An 18341-nucleotide genomic window follows, 5' to 3' on the forward strand; every position below is an offset into this window, starting at 1 on the left:
TGCAATGAAGCTCAACAGTGACAAAGCATTAACAGGGCTGATACGTATTTACTAAAAATTATATTTATCCTGCTTAAAAGATGAAAATAAACTAGCCTAAGAGCTAAAACTCAAACTAACATCACAAAGTAAGAAGCAAGCCAGAGTTAAAAAAAAGTTTTTCCAACAGCTTTGGGAAAGACCTTGAACAGCATTAATCCAGATACTGCCTTTTAAAAAGATTTAATAGCATGGAAAACCCCAAATCATTGACAAGTGAATCTCAAAAAAAATGTTTTTTCTTGTAGATCATTCAAGATCCTTTGTGCTTCTCTTGATGCAGAAGAGCATGCAGTTTGAGAGGCTTCCCTCTGCCTCCGAACTCAAAGTTTGATGTTCCCCCTTGTGTTTATTAGGATTCACTGAAATAAGGCTCTGTTACCCAGCACAGCTAGTTTACAACTTGGTTTCCTTATGAAGCAAATGAAATATTAATGCATCTCATACTCTGTACATATCTTAAGTTTTGACAGACAAACAGATCTTTGCACACCAACACAGTTGTAAATAGACTCTCAAAGGTAAATTATTAAAAACGAGAAGAAAGAACACAAACTGTAATGCAGATATTGCCTACGATATTAAAGATGCAGTTGGCTACAAAGCAGTCACGCACTGCTAATGAAGGCTGTCCGAGATCCCTCAGGTCTTCCCTAAATTTTCTTTGCACTAGCAAAACATGTGATCTGAAGTTCCAAGGAATAAATAACAAACAGTCAGAACTTTCTTCATCCTAACTCCATGAACTCAGATTAACTGGCAATTCATTATAAAACCAGAGCTAAAACACAGCAGTTTGCTCAATGACACACTGAATTTCCTGATTGAGCAGGTATGAAACAACAAATAGAAAAAACTGCTCAGGATACTTCCCTATGGTTCATGCACCACAGCCATTATATCTGACATGAAACGTCTTTGGGATGCTATCACTGCAGATCAAGATTGCTCAGGACCAAGGCCAGCATTTGCAGGACCACGGCACTTGCTCGAAGACAGAGCCCTCAGCAGTGGGACCCTGTCACAATGCCACAGCCATGTCTGGGAAAAAGGATAAAGCCAAGGTACATGAGAGGCACTGCCTCAAGCACAGTCACCTGCCTGGCTTACTACATTTTATATCGTGAACAAATTAAGGTATGAAAATGTGCATATCACCTTAAGTTGCTCATTAAGTACAGCCCACTTGTTTGCAGCTGCTACCTATCATTACGGCTTTTAGGCTTGTCTGTGCCAGCGAGATGGGCATCAGACAGCTCTTTACCAGATACATCAGGGTTTGGGGAGGGTACAACCAATATTACTTCATCATTACAATGTCTTCTTGCACCCTACTGATACTATCACAGAGATGCACTTTCTCATCTTCAGTTTTTTCGAGGCTTCTCATACCTTCTGCTTGCATTTCGATAGAATAATCCAACTCTACTAGCTTGCTTTGTATTTTTATAAAATCGATAAGCAAATACAAACTTCAGGAAATAAACTGATTTACCACAACATCAGCAAGCTAACTGAAGATGCAGTAACAGTGATCAATCAAATCATAATTAAGACAAATGAGGAGGTTCAAATTATCAAATTGATAGCTTAATATGAGGTATGAGCAAGCAGAACAATGAACCTGAACCTAGATGAAGTGCCCTTGTGAAGACTTTAAGAGCTCAGATTCCTATGAATCCAACGCTCAAAGACAGCTTTTTAGCTACAGTGATAAGCACAGATGTAAGTATCTGCAAACTAAAAGCATCTTCTGTGAAAGGGTCTCTTTTAGATTTAAAATCTTGCCACAGGGAGTAAGTCTATTGTTTACATGAGCTCAACATCTGGGTTAGATTCACAATTTAGGTACAGTGATACTCAAAATCCCAAACTATGCTTGATTTCCAGAGTAGGAGGAGGATTTAAAATCCTCATTTAAATTTTATAAGCTTGCAAGATAATGCCTAGGAATAATGAGATGACTCAATTAGACTTACTGCAATCAGTCCTAACTGGACAGTCAGCTTAAAATCATCAAAATGCAAAAAGCTAGAAAACCCTATTTTAACCCTATTTTCAAGATCTAGAAAGCCTAACTTCAGTTTCTTCTAAAGACCACATTTTTCCCATATTACTTCAGAAAAAAATATTTAACAAAAGGCTTTGCTGCCATGAAATATGACAGCTGTTGCTTTTTCTCCAACCACAAAGCCTGTAACACTACCACACAAACAAATCTGACTCGCCAGAAACAAGTTTCAATTCCATCTGTATTGCCTAATTGGCAACTACAACAGCCTCCACTTGCCTGTCTTCAAGTGCTTCCAAAGACAGAGCATTATAGTTCAGTTTTTATTATTATCTTTTATGATGTCACCTTTCCTTTATATATTATATAAAAGGTGGCCAATTATCTAACAGTATTAACAGCTTGTTAATAAAGTCAATGAGTTACCACTCATATGTGAATGCTTCTGTTTCCAATTCCATTACTTAAAAACTTCTCTGGCCTACATCCATTCTCTGATTTATCATGTTAAAAAAACACAAATAAAAATATTCTGCTAAGCACAAAGTGGGTGTGCTTTCAGAGAAGAAATTAGAGAAAAATTTTTCTTTTCTTGTTTGGCTGTGCTTATTTTTTTTTTTTATTTATTTTAATCTTTAGAGCGGGGCAGCAAGAGCTTGCTAATATGGACAACATTTCAGTTTTGATACTGCCCCTGGGATACTTTGCTAGAGAAAATACTTAATGTTGATTATTCTTTATTTTTCCATAGCTTTTCTCTAGCTAGAAGAAAGAAGCTGTCTTTCAGACCACATTAAGGAACTGCTATTTCTTAAGCAGAAGGGAGAAGTTGTATTCCCAGACAAACAATAGGGAGAAGAAAACAAATATACATCCTCTCTTTAAAGCCACTTCTGAATTACAATTGGTGTGAAACCTGACAATTCAGCTTGATTTTATGTATTCTTTCATAATAAAACATATGATTAGGTATTAATCTATGTGTTGTACATTCATTAATTTATATTCTCATAGCCAATGTCTCACTGTATTTAGGGAACACATTAAAAAAGTCAAAGGAAAAAAAAGTTCCCACATCATACAGCTTCACACTTGCTCTGAAGCAAACAATTACTACAAAGAAAAGGGCTTACATGGACATTTATAGTCTAGTTGCTGAATCTATTGTGATGAAAAAATATTTTACTTATGAAGGCAACATAACAGATGTTTTCTTTCCTGCCTACTACAAAGTTTAAATCTTACAGAACCTTGAAAGACCACAATACTTGTGGCCCAATAAAAAGTGTCAGCTTACTGATCATTCAGTATGCCATAATATCTTTTGGGAAGTTCTGTTTTCTCGATCTTTTATCTCAGGGTTACTGTAAAATATTCCAGCTACACACTAATCATTTGCGAATCAATAGACACTACTGATAAAAAAAGGGCAGTATTTCAAAAGTCTCTTAGAAGGAGCCATCTCTCATACTGCCAACTGATCAGTTGTTCTTGTCTACTTTCCTTATACTACAATACAACCCTTTATCCCCATGTACATTTATAACATAATAAAAAGATTTCCTTATTCAAAGAGCTGCATCTGTACAAATGCCTTCTGGGAGAGAGAAGTAGTCACATTCCACTAGATAACAAAAATATCACTTCAGTGAAGGAATAAGTTTTACTGCATTTCATAATATATATACTTACAAATGGCTGGTTTTTCCTCCTTAAATTTTACCTCCCAAAATTTTACTCTGCTATTTAAAATTCACCTTTAGGACCAAGTGGACTAAGAGGGGATCCACTGGGAAAAACTTGAAAGATTTAACTGTTACTTAAGGAAAACAAATTTTTTTCATCTAATGTTGAAGTCTATATATCATATACCCTCCATAAAGTACATGACCTGATTATAAGGGAGTTTATGTGCATTTTTAAATGCAGGCGTGACAGATTTGGTGGATATTTTTAAATACTCTAGCAACAGAAGAAACAAACATTCAGAAAGTGTCATACATATTTCAGATCACTTGATATGAAGATTTTGAGACAACAAATTAAAATGAAGAACTGAAATAGAAAAGAACAAGCATCTTGCTTCAGGAATCTGATTAATCATTCTGTTAAGAGCCTGAAAACTATACTGAACCAAATGTATCAGGCTGCAATTGTCCCAAGGTTATGTTGCTAATCAAGGACAATAGAAATCTGTATTTACTTTTACTGAGCAGAAGGACTAAATCAATATCATCTTAAAAAATCCTGCTTCAAAACAAGTCCTGCATATGAAACACATATTCCTATTCAGTGGATGCTACTTTTGATTCAATTTCCTTCTAATTGTCAGCTCTGACAGAGAGCATACACACTTCTCCGCTCTCCACCAAAAACAAACAACCGAAAACAACACAAAAGGAGCTTGATTTTTAATTGTGTTTCATTTATAAATAAGTTTTCATGCTCAAGTGCTTTACTTGTTCTTGTTCTTGTAATGTTCACTGAATAAAATGAGGATACAAAGACGTATTTAAGTATGAAACCAAAGAAATAAATCTAGGCAGAGGTGAGGCAAAAGAAACTGGAAAAAGTCTAGCTTAAAACTCACTTTTAAGGTGTAAATATTCTATGTAACCCTAGGAAAAAGGTGAGCAAGAAGTGGCATAGCCATGTAAAGATTGAGTGGTAAAGAGAATTTCTGAAGTGATACACAAACTTAATTCAGTTCCTCTCACTACACCCTTGGCACTAATTACATTTCCTGCAAAAAGGGTACAGAAGCCTAGGTATATAAAAAAGGAGCTGATAAAGGATATGTAAATAAAAACAACTCTGTTTTTTCTATCTGCATCTCTGAATTGATTCACTGTGCTGTATCTTGATGAATTTAAATGGCTCACAAAGAATGCATGTTTAGGTAAGACAAAGGTGCTCTAAGTTGATTTGTCTACTTACCATCATATGATCAACAGTTTTGCTGTTTTTACTGTGTATTCCTAGCTACGCAGAGTTTTTTTTCTCCTCCCATTTTCAATGAACAGCACAAAAATTATTTTCTTTTATCACAAAGTTAGACAGATACTAACAAAAACTAGGCATGAGAGGTTAATTTAGTACCTGACTAGTAAGTTTATACATGAGAAGTTTTAAAGATAAAAATGAGAAAGATATTTGTAAAAAAGTCAATTTCTATTGAATAAGTCATGTCCATTTCTCTAAAATAAAAGTCAGCTTTGCCTCTCCAAGTACAGAAGACATTCCAGCAGCAATCAATATGTCCCAGAAATTGAGAAAGGTCAGCTACTGCATCAGCTTACAATGCCTCCTGGTCATTTCCTCTTTCCCTGTTGTTTAACAGAATAACAATATATTTCTATGAAAAATTTTGTTGGAAAATTATTTGTGAAAAGAAACTTATGGACCGAAAAGAATATCACTGTATTGCTAATATACTTTGATCAGAAGAATGAAAGATGAAAAAGCAACAGTGACTTTTTCTTTTTCTGATATGCTCTACATCTTGATATTCAACTTAACTTCTAACTGCTCAGAACTTCTGAACAATATTAATAAATATTGTTTCTGTCCAACTTGTCGAAGAAAGAAAAGATGTTCTATACATATATTGTTTACATCAAGAAATCAACAATGGGCATTATTTCTCCCATTGGATGTATGGAACTTCAGTCAATAATCATCATAGTCTTTAACGTGTTTTCAAAAGACCAGATGTTTTTACTTTCTCAGTGTTAAAATTGCTTGATATGAGAACTACAAGATACACATATCGGACAAATATATATACACACAGATATATACACAGAATTCTGTCTGTGATCATGGGGTATGCCATTCAGGTCATACTTCTGACAATTATTTTTGGTTCATCTTTAAAGATACGGATATATATTTCATCTATTTTCAAATACAGTAGCCAAATTGTATGATTCCATAAGAGTCATATATCCTTATCTGCAGTTGCAAATGAATGAAGAAAACATGTCATTACAAAGACAGATGTTTATTTAGTGAGTAAATTTGCTTTCACAAGGCAGAATCATACACCAAATCACACAGTAGGAAGAGGGAAAGAGTGGTTAAAAATTAGAAATGTTATGCAAAGGTAATATAAAACAAGTCAAAATTTTATGAATGGCAGTGTTGAATTTTAGGCACTTGTAGAGTCACTTAAAACCAGTTACCTAGAACTATATATGCTGTAGTTTCAATTAAATTTGCTGTATCACAGAATATTTTGAAGGAAAACCTTCTCTAAGCAAAAAATCCTGCCATCCAGGAAGCTGAGGAGGTTTGGCAGAGAGGAACTCTTGGCAGCTCCAGCAGAGGAAGAAGTGGTTATGCCACTCAAGAGGAAGACAGCGGTACTGCACATGGAGGGAAAGAATTAGGCCAAAGCTCAGACTCAGGAGATCAAATTTTTAAGAGAGGTGAAAAGCAATGAGGCCTCTTATAGCTACAGAGGCTACTGAGGGAAGATTAAGAGGTAAGCCTGCTGCTGAATGGAGCATGGGACCTAACTTCACAGCCTGGGGTACTCAGTGCCTTCTACACCTCATCCTTTACCATCAGCGTCTCAGAGGCTATCATCAGCTGACTGATGTCACTGCAAGGCCTCTATTACATGAAAAAGTTGTGGCACTCAGAGGACATCTCCAATATCCGAAAAAGTTGCACATCTCCATCTTCAGTGGAGTGAGGAAAGCTTGGTGAATTACACAGCAGTCAGCCATCACTCGCATTTTCAGGCAGATCACAGACATTCCTTCTGGAAGCCATTTCAAGTTATATAAAGGACAAGTTGCTGACTGGGAGCAGCAAGAATGGATTTCTCAAAGGCAAACTGTGCCTCAGCCTGACTGCCCTCTAAAACCAAACAAGAGGCTCTGTGGATGAGGGGAAGGTGGTGAATGTTATTTACCTTGGCTTTAGCAAAGCCTTCAGCACAGTCCTTCACAGTCAATGTCTTTTCAGTGATAGAGATAGTGCATGCTTTAGAATTATTCGGTTCTGTGTGAAGCAGCCAGGATTTGGACTCAATAATCTCTACGAGTCTCTTCCAAATCAGTATATTCAGCTGTTCTACACTGTATATCTTTTTTCCTCATTGCTTCTAAAATTTATATCAGTGATTATGACTTTTAATAGTAAACTCCACGTATTAAATGGGTTGAGGTGATTTCTACTTTTGTCCTTGAACACCTATTGTCTTCTTTTTGAGAAACTTCTTACAACAGCCAAAGATGCAGAAAATCTTAATTCTTGAAAATAATTTTCCTTATAGAAAATGAAATCATTGTACTGTGCACTTTCATTGCTTGCCCTAGGCCTTACTCAAGTGTTTGAAAAAAAATAAAATCCCTAAACAAGAACCTTTATGCCACTAAAGTGTACACAGTTCTGCTCTAGTTGATACAATAAGTCAAGATATTCTCAGAAGGCCTAATTACAATTACTACGACTACTGCATATATCTGAACAAGTGAATTTGTCTAAAGTACAAATGATGCTTAGGAAGCGAAAGCATTTCCTTAAGCTATGTAAGTCTCAGACTTCACTTTTTTTTTGTATTGAAGCTTTAAATATTAAAGAGGCTTAGAAAGAAGGATAGTTTTAAAAATTTTAAAGACCTTAGCATCACACAGATAATTAACTATTCAGACCAAAATACAGCATTAAAACTGTATGTTAATATATTACCATCTGCAAATTAAAAAAGAAAAAAAAAGAATAAATACCAAGGCAAATTTGCTCTCTGCTTTGAGTATTATCTGCTAATCAGAAGATAGTATCTGTGCACTCATAAGAAAATAAAGGAGATTCTGACACATAAAATTCAGATACTATTTCACGACATAAATTATATTGCTAGTTTATAGAATAAACACCACTTATATATAGAAAATTACTAGCAGAAGACATATATGCAGCATTAATTGGGATTATTTGTAAACTGGCAATAATAATTAACAGTTGTTTGCACAAGCAGTTTCAAAACCTTCATTACGCTGTCATAGCTATTTCAGTCATTAAAAATTGTTTGAAATGCCCTCATTTTCAAGTTTCCTAAAATAGTGAGAATTTGTTGAACCTTACTTTAAGTGAACAGCATTCATACAGAAGAGAATTTATTCTCACTGAAAATTAAAGTTCTTCTTGACTAAATACGTTTCCTTTCTCACAAGCCTTAATATGTTTACCCGAATTAACATGCAAATATTCAAAATCAGAACAACATTCTTGCATATGATTAAAATATTTCACTAAATGTTCCTGGACTTCATTTAAATGACTTACGCTAGCAAATACTTGGGAAACAAATAAAAACAGCAAAAATCATTCAAAGTAAACAACAACCATCACGGTTGGTATTAGATATGAACTGAAACTCAAATCCAAACAGTATTTTCATAAATAATTTTTAGTGAAGCTTACAAAAGAAAAAACAAAAATCAACAAAAACCCAAATCTGTTTTCTACTGTATAGACCTGAATTATATTTCATAACCCTAAATACACCTAAACGTAAAACAGAAAAGCAATCTTAGAAAGCTGCTTTTCAGCAAACTAAAGATACTTCTGAACAATTGGCCGCATAAGACGCAGCAGTGTGCGCTGCAACAAAGAAGTCTGAATGTACAATGTAAAAAATGGACCCAGGGAGGCTGTAGGGTCTCCATGCCCAAATCAAAATGAGGTAACAAGGTCCTGTGCTATCTGCTCTAAGTTGAACTTATGTTGAGCTGGAAGTTGGATTGGATGATCTCATGAAGTCCAACAAACATAACTTCATGAATTCAGACAAATACAGGCAATAATATAATGATGTTTTAAAGTATAAAAATAAAGAGCTAATAAAAATCTCATTATGTTTCTGCAGTTTGTGCAAACGTGTATCAGCGGAAAATTTATTACGTGTTCACACATTTGAAATTTCAGTAACACAAGCCTGTTAGTAATTTCTTCATACCGAGTGGTTTTAACCCTACACTTTCCTCCAGTTGACTCTGTTCTTTCAGCTATACAATAACAAACGTAATTCTCAACTACCACACATTATAGTTATTATACTGAAGAATAAAGGACCAAATAGTCATTTATTTCTATATAATACAATATTTAATATAGAAAATACTAGAATATTATATCTGGAAACTCAAATAGATTTGCCCCCTGTACAATGACAGAGGTAAATCTCACAAAAATTCCTCTCCTTAATTAACCGGCAATTAACATGGATAAAATGAAGTAAGATAAACAGTACTCTATTTCTTTATTAAAAAGAATTAGCAACATCCAGTCAGTAACAACCATACAAGAACATCATGAAGATGGATGCTACTGAGATTGTAATACCTTAAAAAAAAAGGAAGCATGAGTAAGATTATGTTGTATAGTCCAAAGTTCAGGACCTTGAGGTGGGAAAACCACTAGGGCAACTTGTTATTACCAAGATTTTGTAGTGCATTCAGAAGAGCTCGCTGCAGTGAAATGAAAATCTTTTACATTTAACTCACCCCCTGAATTCAATACTTAACTCAGAGTTCATTACAGAAATTCATTCCAAATCTACATCACTGGCAATTTTACCTGTAATTATAACATACATATGTTTTCTTCCATTCCTTCAGAAGGCCACACAAATAGGCCATTTTTGTTATTTGATCAGTTATAGCCCTTCATATTTAGTTTCTCGCATTTACGCACTGAAATGCTTAAGCATCTCTGATGTCTTTTTCATTTTATTACTCAGTGCCTGCGAATTCAATTAATCTCTAAAGAGCAACAGATTATCAGTCAGACCTTGAAGCAGTAAAAAAGAAAGGAAAACATAACCACTTAAGCAACTGGAAATACATTCATTCTAATATGTCTTGTAAAAAACATGAGTATTTGTTTTTTCTAGCTCACTTTCAAACTAGTTTAAATAAACACATGAAGACAGATTTTCCAAACACAATGTTTGGACACTAGTAGTCTGAAATCCACTCTATTGCAACTGTTTAAAACAGATCTCCAAATTTAGACATATCTATTTGAGAATCTACACCTTAGATTTATGAAAAAGTAAATGCACTGAAATATCTCTCAACAACTATTCCTGTTCTTTGCATGTCTTCACACAGAAATGCTGCCATGCCTTCTAATTTTAAAGGGACTGGTAATTTGCCTATGGTAAAAAAAAAAAAAAAAGAAAAAAAGAAAAACAAAGGAAAAAACCATTCCAGTCAATTTAAAATGAGTAGTTAGATATATTGTAAGAAAAATTTTGTAATACAGTAAACTCAGCACTAAAATTAGGTTTCTAAGTAGTTATCCATCTATCACACTAAAACTGAAAGTCCTTATGATTATGCAATGAATTGAGACAGCTACTGGCAATAGAGTTTGGGGAGCAACAGCTGCATGGTAAACAGTGGTATTTCCAAGCAGTGTTAATATTCTCAAGAGACACAACGTGACATTCCAGGCATCTGTTTTCCCTATACACTTTCTACGGTGCAACTGTTACGACTCCAAGACAGCCACTAGAAAAGATGACATTAAAGCCATTTAAAAATTGAGCTGTTAAATCAAATTCTTAAATTCCTCCACAAAGAAACCAAGCCCTGGTATCAACTGTACTGGCTAGCTTGAAACAGTAAAATAAGTGGATATCAGGAGTTATGCCACAAATAAAGAGGTCAACATGGAATTTTAAGCTTCAGTTCAAAGCATTATTAAAACACAACCAGATTCCAAAACAATGTATATACTGGCACATGCATTTAGGCTTAGTCTATGCAATGGTTTTGTTGCACTTCTATCATGTCTATTTATTATGTGACGGACAACAAGCAATTAAAAAAATTCTGATTATCCATATTTTATCAAATTGACAGGTGATTTTGCAAGTTACAAATTATAAATTTATAATTACCAGTGACCAAAACCAAAATAATTTTGAAAGCATTCATCCGATTCCCTGCCACAGCACAAAGAAAAAATTAAGTATAACATTAGAAGGGAAAGTGGATTTAAACTTACTTGGTAGAACTAAAAAGAGAAATAAAAATATAAAATAACGTTATGGGAGACACTACTTACCAAGAACAGAATTCTGAAGTTGTTCAGATCACCGAAGAATTCTTCCATGCTTATTGAACGGGCGTCAAAAGTAAAGTATTCTCCCAAATTCTCATATAGTTTCATCATGTTGCTGTGCATGCAGGACAGCTTTTCATATTGGTCTCGTGCATTCTCAGCAAAGATGTAAGATTTTGTTAAGGAAAATGATTCAGTTGGAATTAAATCTAACAGCAAAACAAGACAATGCAGCACAAAAGTGGGCATAACTGTAAAATTTGGTAGTACTGTCCTGCTTTCAAGTATCACAGAATCACAGAATTGTAGGGGTTGGAAGGGACCTCTAGAGATCATCGAGACCAACCCCCCTGCCAAAGCAGGTTCCCTACACCAGGTCACACAGGTAGGCATCCAGGCGACACTTGAATGTCTCCAGAGAAGGAGACTCCACAACCTCCCTGGGCAGCCTGTTCCAGTGCTCCGTCACCTCACCGTGAAGAAGTTCTTACGCACATTCGTGCGAAACTTCCTGTGCTGCAGCTTATGTCCGTTTCCCCTCGTCCTGTCTCCACTACCACTGAAAAGAGACTGGCCTCACCGCTATGGCTGCTACACCTCAGATATTTATAAACCTGGATCAGGTTCCCCTCTCAGTCTTCTTTTCTCAAGGCTAAACAGACCCAGTTCACTTAGCCTTTCTTCATAGGGGAGATGCTCCAGGCCCTTCACCATCTTTGTGGCCCTCCGCTGGACTCTTTCCAAGAGATCCCTGTCTTTTTTGTACTGGGGAGCCCAGAACTGGACACAGTACTCCAGATGAGGCCTTACCAGGGCAGAGTAGAGGGGGAGGATCACCTCCCTCGACCTGCTGGACACGCTCTTCTTAATGCACCCCAGAATGCCATTGGCCTTTTTGACCACGAGGGCACACTGCTGGCTCATGGCCAACCTGTCGTCCACCAGGATGCCCAGGTCCCTCTCTGCAGAGCTCCTCTCCAGCAGCTCATCCCCCAGCCTGTATGTTGTCTTTAAGTGTAAGCATATGAGTACTTAGGACAGAAAATGTCATCAATTCTGTTGGTTTATTATGGTTTGGCTTAACTTGCAAATTATCTAGATTATGATAGTTGAACAGCACATCAGCTCCTTGCACGCTTGATGTAGGCAATACAGTTACATCACTTGGTCACAGCTGAACTTACAACTTATGAATACATGAGGACAATATAGCCACTCAAAATACTCATATGGGGTATTTTCTACCTTCCAAGTTTGTTTACTAACAAATTCATGAGTTTTAAAGCTATCAAGAAACAAATAAATAGAAGAAAACAAGAAAAAATATTCTTCCCTATAAAATATTTGCACATCTGTCTGTTGGGTCATAAGTAAAATGCTGGTTACTCAAATGTATAACAGAACAACACACAACAGATACAAATATTCACTTAAAATCAACTCAATCAATAATTCTCACCAATATTAAATCAGAAACACAAAAAGCTAATATCTGGTTTCCTTAAGTACTAATGATAAACAAGTAATTAGGTTGGAAATGAAACACCAAGGAAGTTGACCAGACTGGTGTCTATATTTATTCTCTCTTACAGGCTGTCTATCACCTTCTCCCACTTTGAAAGAAGTACTCCTTGCTTCAATTTCCATAAAGCGATATTGTTAGAAGGTAGCACCACATTACACATTTTTATTAATAACCGGAGATTAAAAATAAGACTGATTACCAACTCAGCAGTTGTAATTAAAAGTTTGGCATAATCACCTTAAACAGAAAGGATTTATTTTTCCTATATGGAAACTTACTCTCAGAACAATTTACTTACAAATGCAGAAACAGCACAAGTTGAAAAAGGAAATATTACTTCGCCTTCAAGCTAGTTAGGTTTCAGTCTACTTTATTTTGTTGAGGTTGTTTATATCCACAAAGATATAAAGTCACAAATCACTCTGAGAAAACAGCTGCTACATGATTAAACTAGTTCTGTTGATAGTGAATTGAAGCTGATTAAAGCGTTATGCCACACACATATAAACCTAAGAACAAAAGATACAAATTACTTCCTGAACTACAGAAATCATACAGCTCAGCTCCCTGAAGCATTTATTTCTAACAACTTTCTTACATGCAGATTTTCTGATTTTTAATACAGCAGATCCCATGTTTCAAACTTCCCCCACATTTCTGTTTCCAATCCAAGAGTCTGCCTATTACCATGTTTGTAATCACATAATATCTTTGAGATCCATATCCCTCTGCAAAACAACAAGCAATCTGGAAAGTAACTAGCGGAGTAAGATCTAAAGAGACACCACATAAAACATTTACTTTTAAGATTGGATTAAATCCCCAAGCAATTCTGAAACCAGTCAACATATCACATAATAAAGAAAGGAAATTCAGGTAGCTATTCTATTTCTAACATTTCCTTAGCGTTAGGACACCGTTGAGTATTGTGTCATTTCACAATCTACCTACAAAAGAGCACCAAGGCTGAAAATACACTGCATTGGAAAGGGGCCTAGCATTTCACCTGGATTTCTTCCTCTAATAACAGGGTATCTAAATGGTCATTCAAAAAAATAAAATTATATATATATATTATATATATATATATATATATATCTTTAAAGTATGATGGAAAACAATTAGAGAACATCAGTATTTCCTCCTAGGAAACTTGCAAGCAGTTCTCTCAAATATGTAAATATCAAGATTTTAAACCAGTAATATTTATTTCTAGAGTTTTGTACCACTGCAAAGGCAGGAGAGTGATAACTATATTTTCATTACAGTAGATGAATTTTATCATGCTTAGTTAAAATTTCAAGCACACAGAGCTGAATCCCTTATCTTAACACAAGACAAACCAGGTATAGTTCTATCTTTGATGACATTTAGCTGTATAAAACAAAATGAAAATTTAATGGGAAGAATACATTAAATAGGTATTAATGGCACATTTCTGAATTATTGAGCACAGCCTAAAAAGTTCTTAGAAAAACATCAACTGCCTTACATGCAGCAGACTACTGTCTTGAACAACTCACTGAAAATACTGGGAAACAAATATGAAAGTACATAATTATATAAATTACATCTGAGGTTTCTTTCAAAAACAAACCTGAAAAAACAAATACAGCAGAGATGACATGGAAATCTAAAAGAAAAAGCCATCAAACATTTCTGATTTGAAACTAACTCTTTTAAACAAAGCTCTCAAAGTCCAATCCTCCATTAAGTTTCACATCCACCTTGAGAAATAACAGTAAATACTAAAATGAGAAAATATTGATAGTAAAACTAGAACATTTTACAGCAACATAGCAAACATCTACAGTAATAACAATACATATAAGCCTGAATTTTTGGTGTTTATGTTTAAGGATCATTTCCAAATGTGATGTTTACAACCAGTGTATTGGACATTTGATCCTGGGATTAAAAATAAAATGATTTAAAGAAAATCACTCTTAATTAGCTGATATCAAAAATTTAACATTATATCTGGTTTATCCTATAACCTTGTAAAATTCAAGATATGTCATGTCTCTAGAGAACACTAAACAAAATAAAAACCAACTTTCACTGTCAAATTTTAGTTATCTACTAATTCTAGTTTTTCCAGTCCCTTCTTCCTCTTAGAAGAGATACTGGGAAACTTAAAAACTGTGTTTTTTTTTTTCTTCCCCAAAATGATTTATCTATTTGCTTTTGCATTGCTGCAAACTTCAGTTTACATCTAAATCTTTTGTACTTATACCAAAGATATTTTTTATCATTATATTAATGTTCTTTACATGTTGAAACATGAACAGATGACTAGTTTATTGGCACTTAAATAATCAAGCAATGGATACAAGAGTCACCATGAAAAAGTCACCATGACACTATGCAACCACCCTATGTCAAAGAATCCCCAGTTGCTGTCAATACTAGATTTAAATTCTATGTATCCATATTAGGATCACTGCCAGGATACTTTCATGCTTTCTACTGCTTTTTTCCAAGCAGATAGATGGAAGACAAAAACAAACAACATAGAAATGAAGGTTAAAGATTTTGCATCTATTGGAGGAATAGCTATTGCTTCAATCACAACACTTATTATGAATTTCATAACAATGTATCAATTATTATTATTATTATTGTTGTGAGTTACTCCAAACTCTCAAGCACTACATTCACTACTCTGGAAATTGACAATTTCCATCAGAATATTCTGTGTCTCAGATAACAGAGTTTAATTAAACTAGCTTATTAAAATTTCCATTACAAATTATGTTTGAACGTTTCTCTCCTGTCCTGAAATGAACTATGGAATTAATGTCAGCAATACTTAAAGTAAAAGGGAATAAAGCTGCATGATGTAATACCACCTTATTATTCTGAAGATATACATACAATAACAGATACAGTTGGAACATCAGGGGTAATATAGCTGATTGTTTCATAAAATTACATAAAATTTGTTACTAAATCAAAGTACATAATGTCAATAACATACAAATAGTCTATTATCTTTACTGTAAATTATGTTATTTTGGAGAAACATGAGGTAGTTTTACTTGTTTAACTGCTGTTAACTTATTGTCAAGTCAGATCAGTGCCTATCATGTTACTGCCAACACTAACGAAAATTAATAAACTAATGAAAAAGGGCGTATTTAAAAACTTGAAAGTGAATCTGCTGGAGCCCACAATGAAAAGATGAGGGGAGAACTAATTTGGCAGAAAGAATTATGTAAATAATCACATAGCAGTTGATTTGTTTCTATGACTTCATAACACATTAAAAAAACATGAGGGAGATTAAAAATATGACACCATTAATTATAAATACTGCATATTACTAATATGAATGTGTGGATTAGTATATTTGCTTGTAAACTGACCTTATTCATTGGTGGCATTTGTACTCCTCAACACCAAGAAATTAGCAACAAAAGGACATTGAGTATACAGTAGACCAGAAAACAGATCAGGAAATGGTTTGAAAACTGCACCTCCACAGAAGAGCCTGTGTTCATACTGACAGGTACTCCACTGACAAATTACAACCTAATTTGTATTTGACCTTCTGTAGTTCTGAGCCTGAACCAAGTGCTGAATCACAGTCAAACTGAGTTTAAAAGGGTGACTGAGCACAGAAACATTGCCTAGACTGTGGAAATCTCTCCTTCCTTACAGATACTTAAGTCATCTGGATATGGTGGTTTGCTCCAGGTGACCATACTAGAGCAGGGGCATTGGACCTGATGACTTCCATAGGTCCATTTCCAATTCAATCATTCTATGATTCTGAAAAATACAAATCTAGAATAGCCAATATCCTGTTCAATATTCCAAATTCATCTTAAACATCCTAACATATATTTTTTTCTTCTTCTTCGGCTAGATATATAATGCAACTTCATGTCATCCAAATACCCTAAGCTTACAGAGTTTTATGGACTGGTCTTAACACAAGCAGAGCTTTTTACCACTCCAAGCATGCTAGAAGGAAATCAAACTATGAGAGCTGCTGAAGAGAAACATGAAACACTGACATATCAGTTGTCAAAACGTTCATCATGAACTATAATCGTTCAGTCCTAAAATTAACTGATTAGTTGAAATAATCAACTATTTAACAAGTCTCCCCTATTTATACAAAATTAATTATGATGATCAGAATTTCACAAGATATCAACAATTCAGATATAGTAAGTTTAAGGATCAGACAAATAAATTTGATAAATTTGGCTATCTGCCCTAGGTTTGATTTAGCCTCCTACCCGATCTGCACTTAGGCTAACACATTGCCTGACTTAGAACATACAACCACAAAAAGGCTCCCATGCTTCAAAACTAACTGTGAAAATGATGTAATCTTATCACTTGATATCCAAACCATAAGTGGACTACTTGCTGATCTCTATATTGCTGCACACTGCTCTTAGAGTGAAATGCTTTTTCCAAGGGTAGAACTTCCTACTGCTACTACAAAAGCACAGACAAGAATATTAGCCTTTACAAAAAGATTTCCAAATAACTACCACTAAATATAAAACTTACTGAAAAAAATTCAAGTATACATTTAGCATACCATCATTTCCTAACTCATGCACATAATTTCAAAACAGGGCTCTGGATTATGGAAATACCAAAGTAAACTAAATATATATTTTACCTAGCTAGAAGTTATGACTATACTGTCATAATCTTTAATAAAGATAAAAATCATTGCTCTTAGTTTCTAATTCCTAAGCTCATCCATAATAGAGCATCTTCAAATTGAACTGAAGAAACACAAACAGACCTTATTAGCTGAAGACAAATTCAGCTTTAATAACAGTAAGTCATTTATGCTGATAGCTTTATTTTCACCTGCTATCAGTATGTAAACAGATGCTAACAATTTTATCATTCACACTACATGCATAATGTATCTCTTTGACTACACAGAAGATGACTTCTGGAGCATACACAAATAATTATGAATCACAATTATATATCTAATCTTTTCTTCCTGTAAAAAACCTTTCTTTTCTGGAAGTAGAAAAGAAGTCTGTCAGGAATCTTCATTATGACACACTTATCTATCCAAATTAGAAACCAAAGAAATCAAAACTGAGACAAACAACACTATTTTATTTGTCTACATAAAATCATGTCCTTTTAGAGAATTTATAGATTCACTAATTAATAAAATATTTATAAACAGCTCAGTTGAGAATTTGTTTCTCACTACAAAGCAAATTACTTCATCATTCATCATTTAACAGAATAGTCAGAGAGGAACAGGGGAAACAGTTGTTCCTCAGTTATACTAGAGAGTTCCTTACATCTCCTTGTCCTCAATTAAATTTCATTAATACATGAAGTCATTAACTACAAGAATTATTTAATACAACTGCATTCAGTGTGCATAGACCATACTTCAGTGTATCTGTTCATGAAAATGAAGCGTGAAGATCATAACTATTTGATACCATTGCTAGCTGTCATGTCTAAGCGATGTTAATTAAGATTAAGCCTTTTCAGCTTGGCCTGAAATTGCTATAAAACTTTCATCTTAATAAATAGTAGAAAATGTCATTGTTTACTTACTCCTAGTTCTAAGCAATCATACCAATTCCTAATTGTCATGAATGCAAACTTTTCAATAATGAAAAGACTATCTGTATTGGTTACATACACATCACTTGAATATGCACAAAAGAAAGC

At 34.5% G+C, this 18341-nt stretch overlaps 1 protein-coding gene across 5 annotated transcripts in view; it reads right to left on the minus strand.

The window, feature by feature from the left end:
* Nucleotides 1-18341, minus strand: part of DIAPH2 (diaphanous related formin 2) — a 153090-nt gene that overhangs the window by 45880 nt on the left and 88869 nt on the right. For all 5 annotated transcript variants that reach the window (XM_085230902.1, XM_085230901.1, XM_085230900.1 and 2 more), the window contains one exon: nt 11138-11300. In XM_085230902.1, the coding sequence (XP_085087028.1) occupies nt 11138-11300 (163 nt within the window). The remainder of the gene's footprint in view (nt 1-11137; nt 11301-18341) is intronic.

Source organism: Meleagris gallopavo, chromosome 9 (assembly GCF_905368555.1).
Source record: "Meleagris gallopavo chromosome 9, MGAL_WU_HG_1.1, whole genome shotgun sequence".
NCBI lineage: Eukaryota > Metazoa > Chordata > Aves > Galliformes > Phasianidae > Meleagris > Meleagris gallopavo.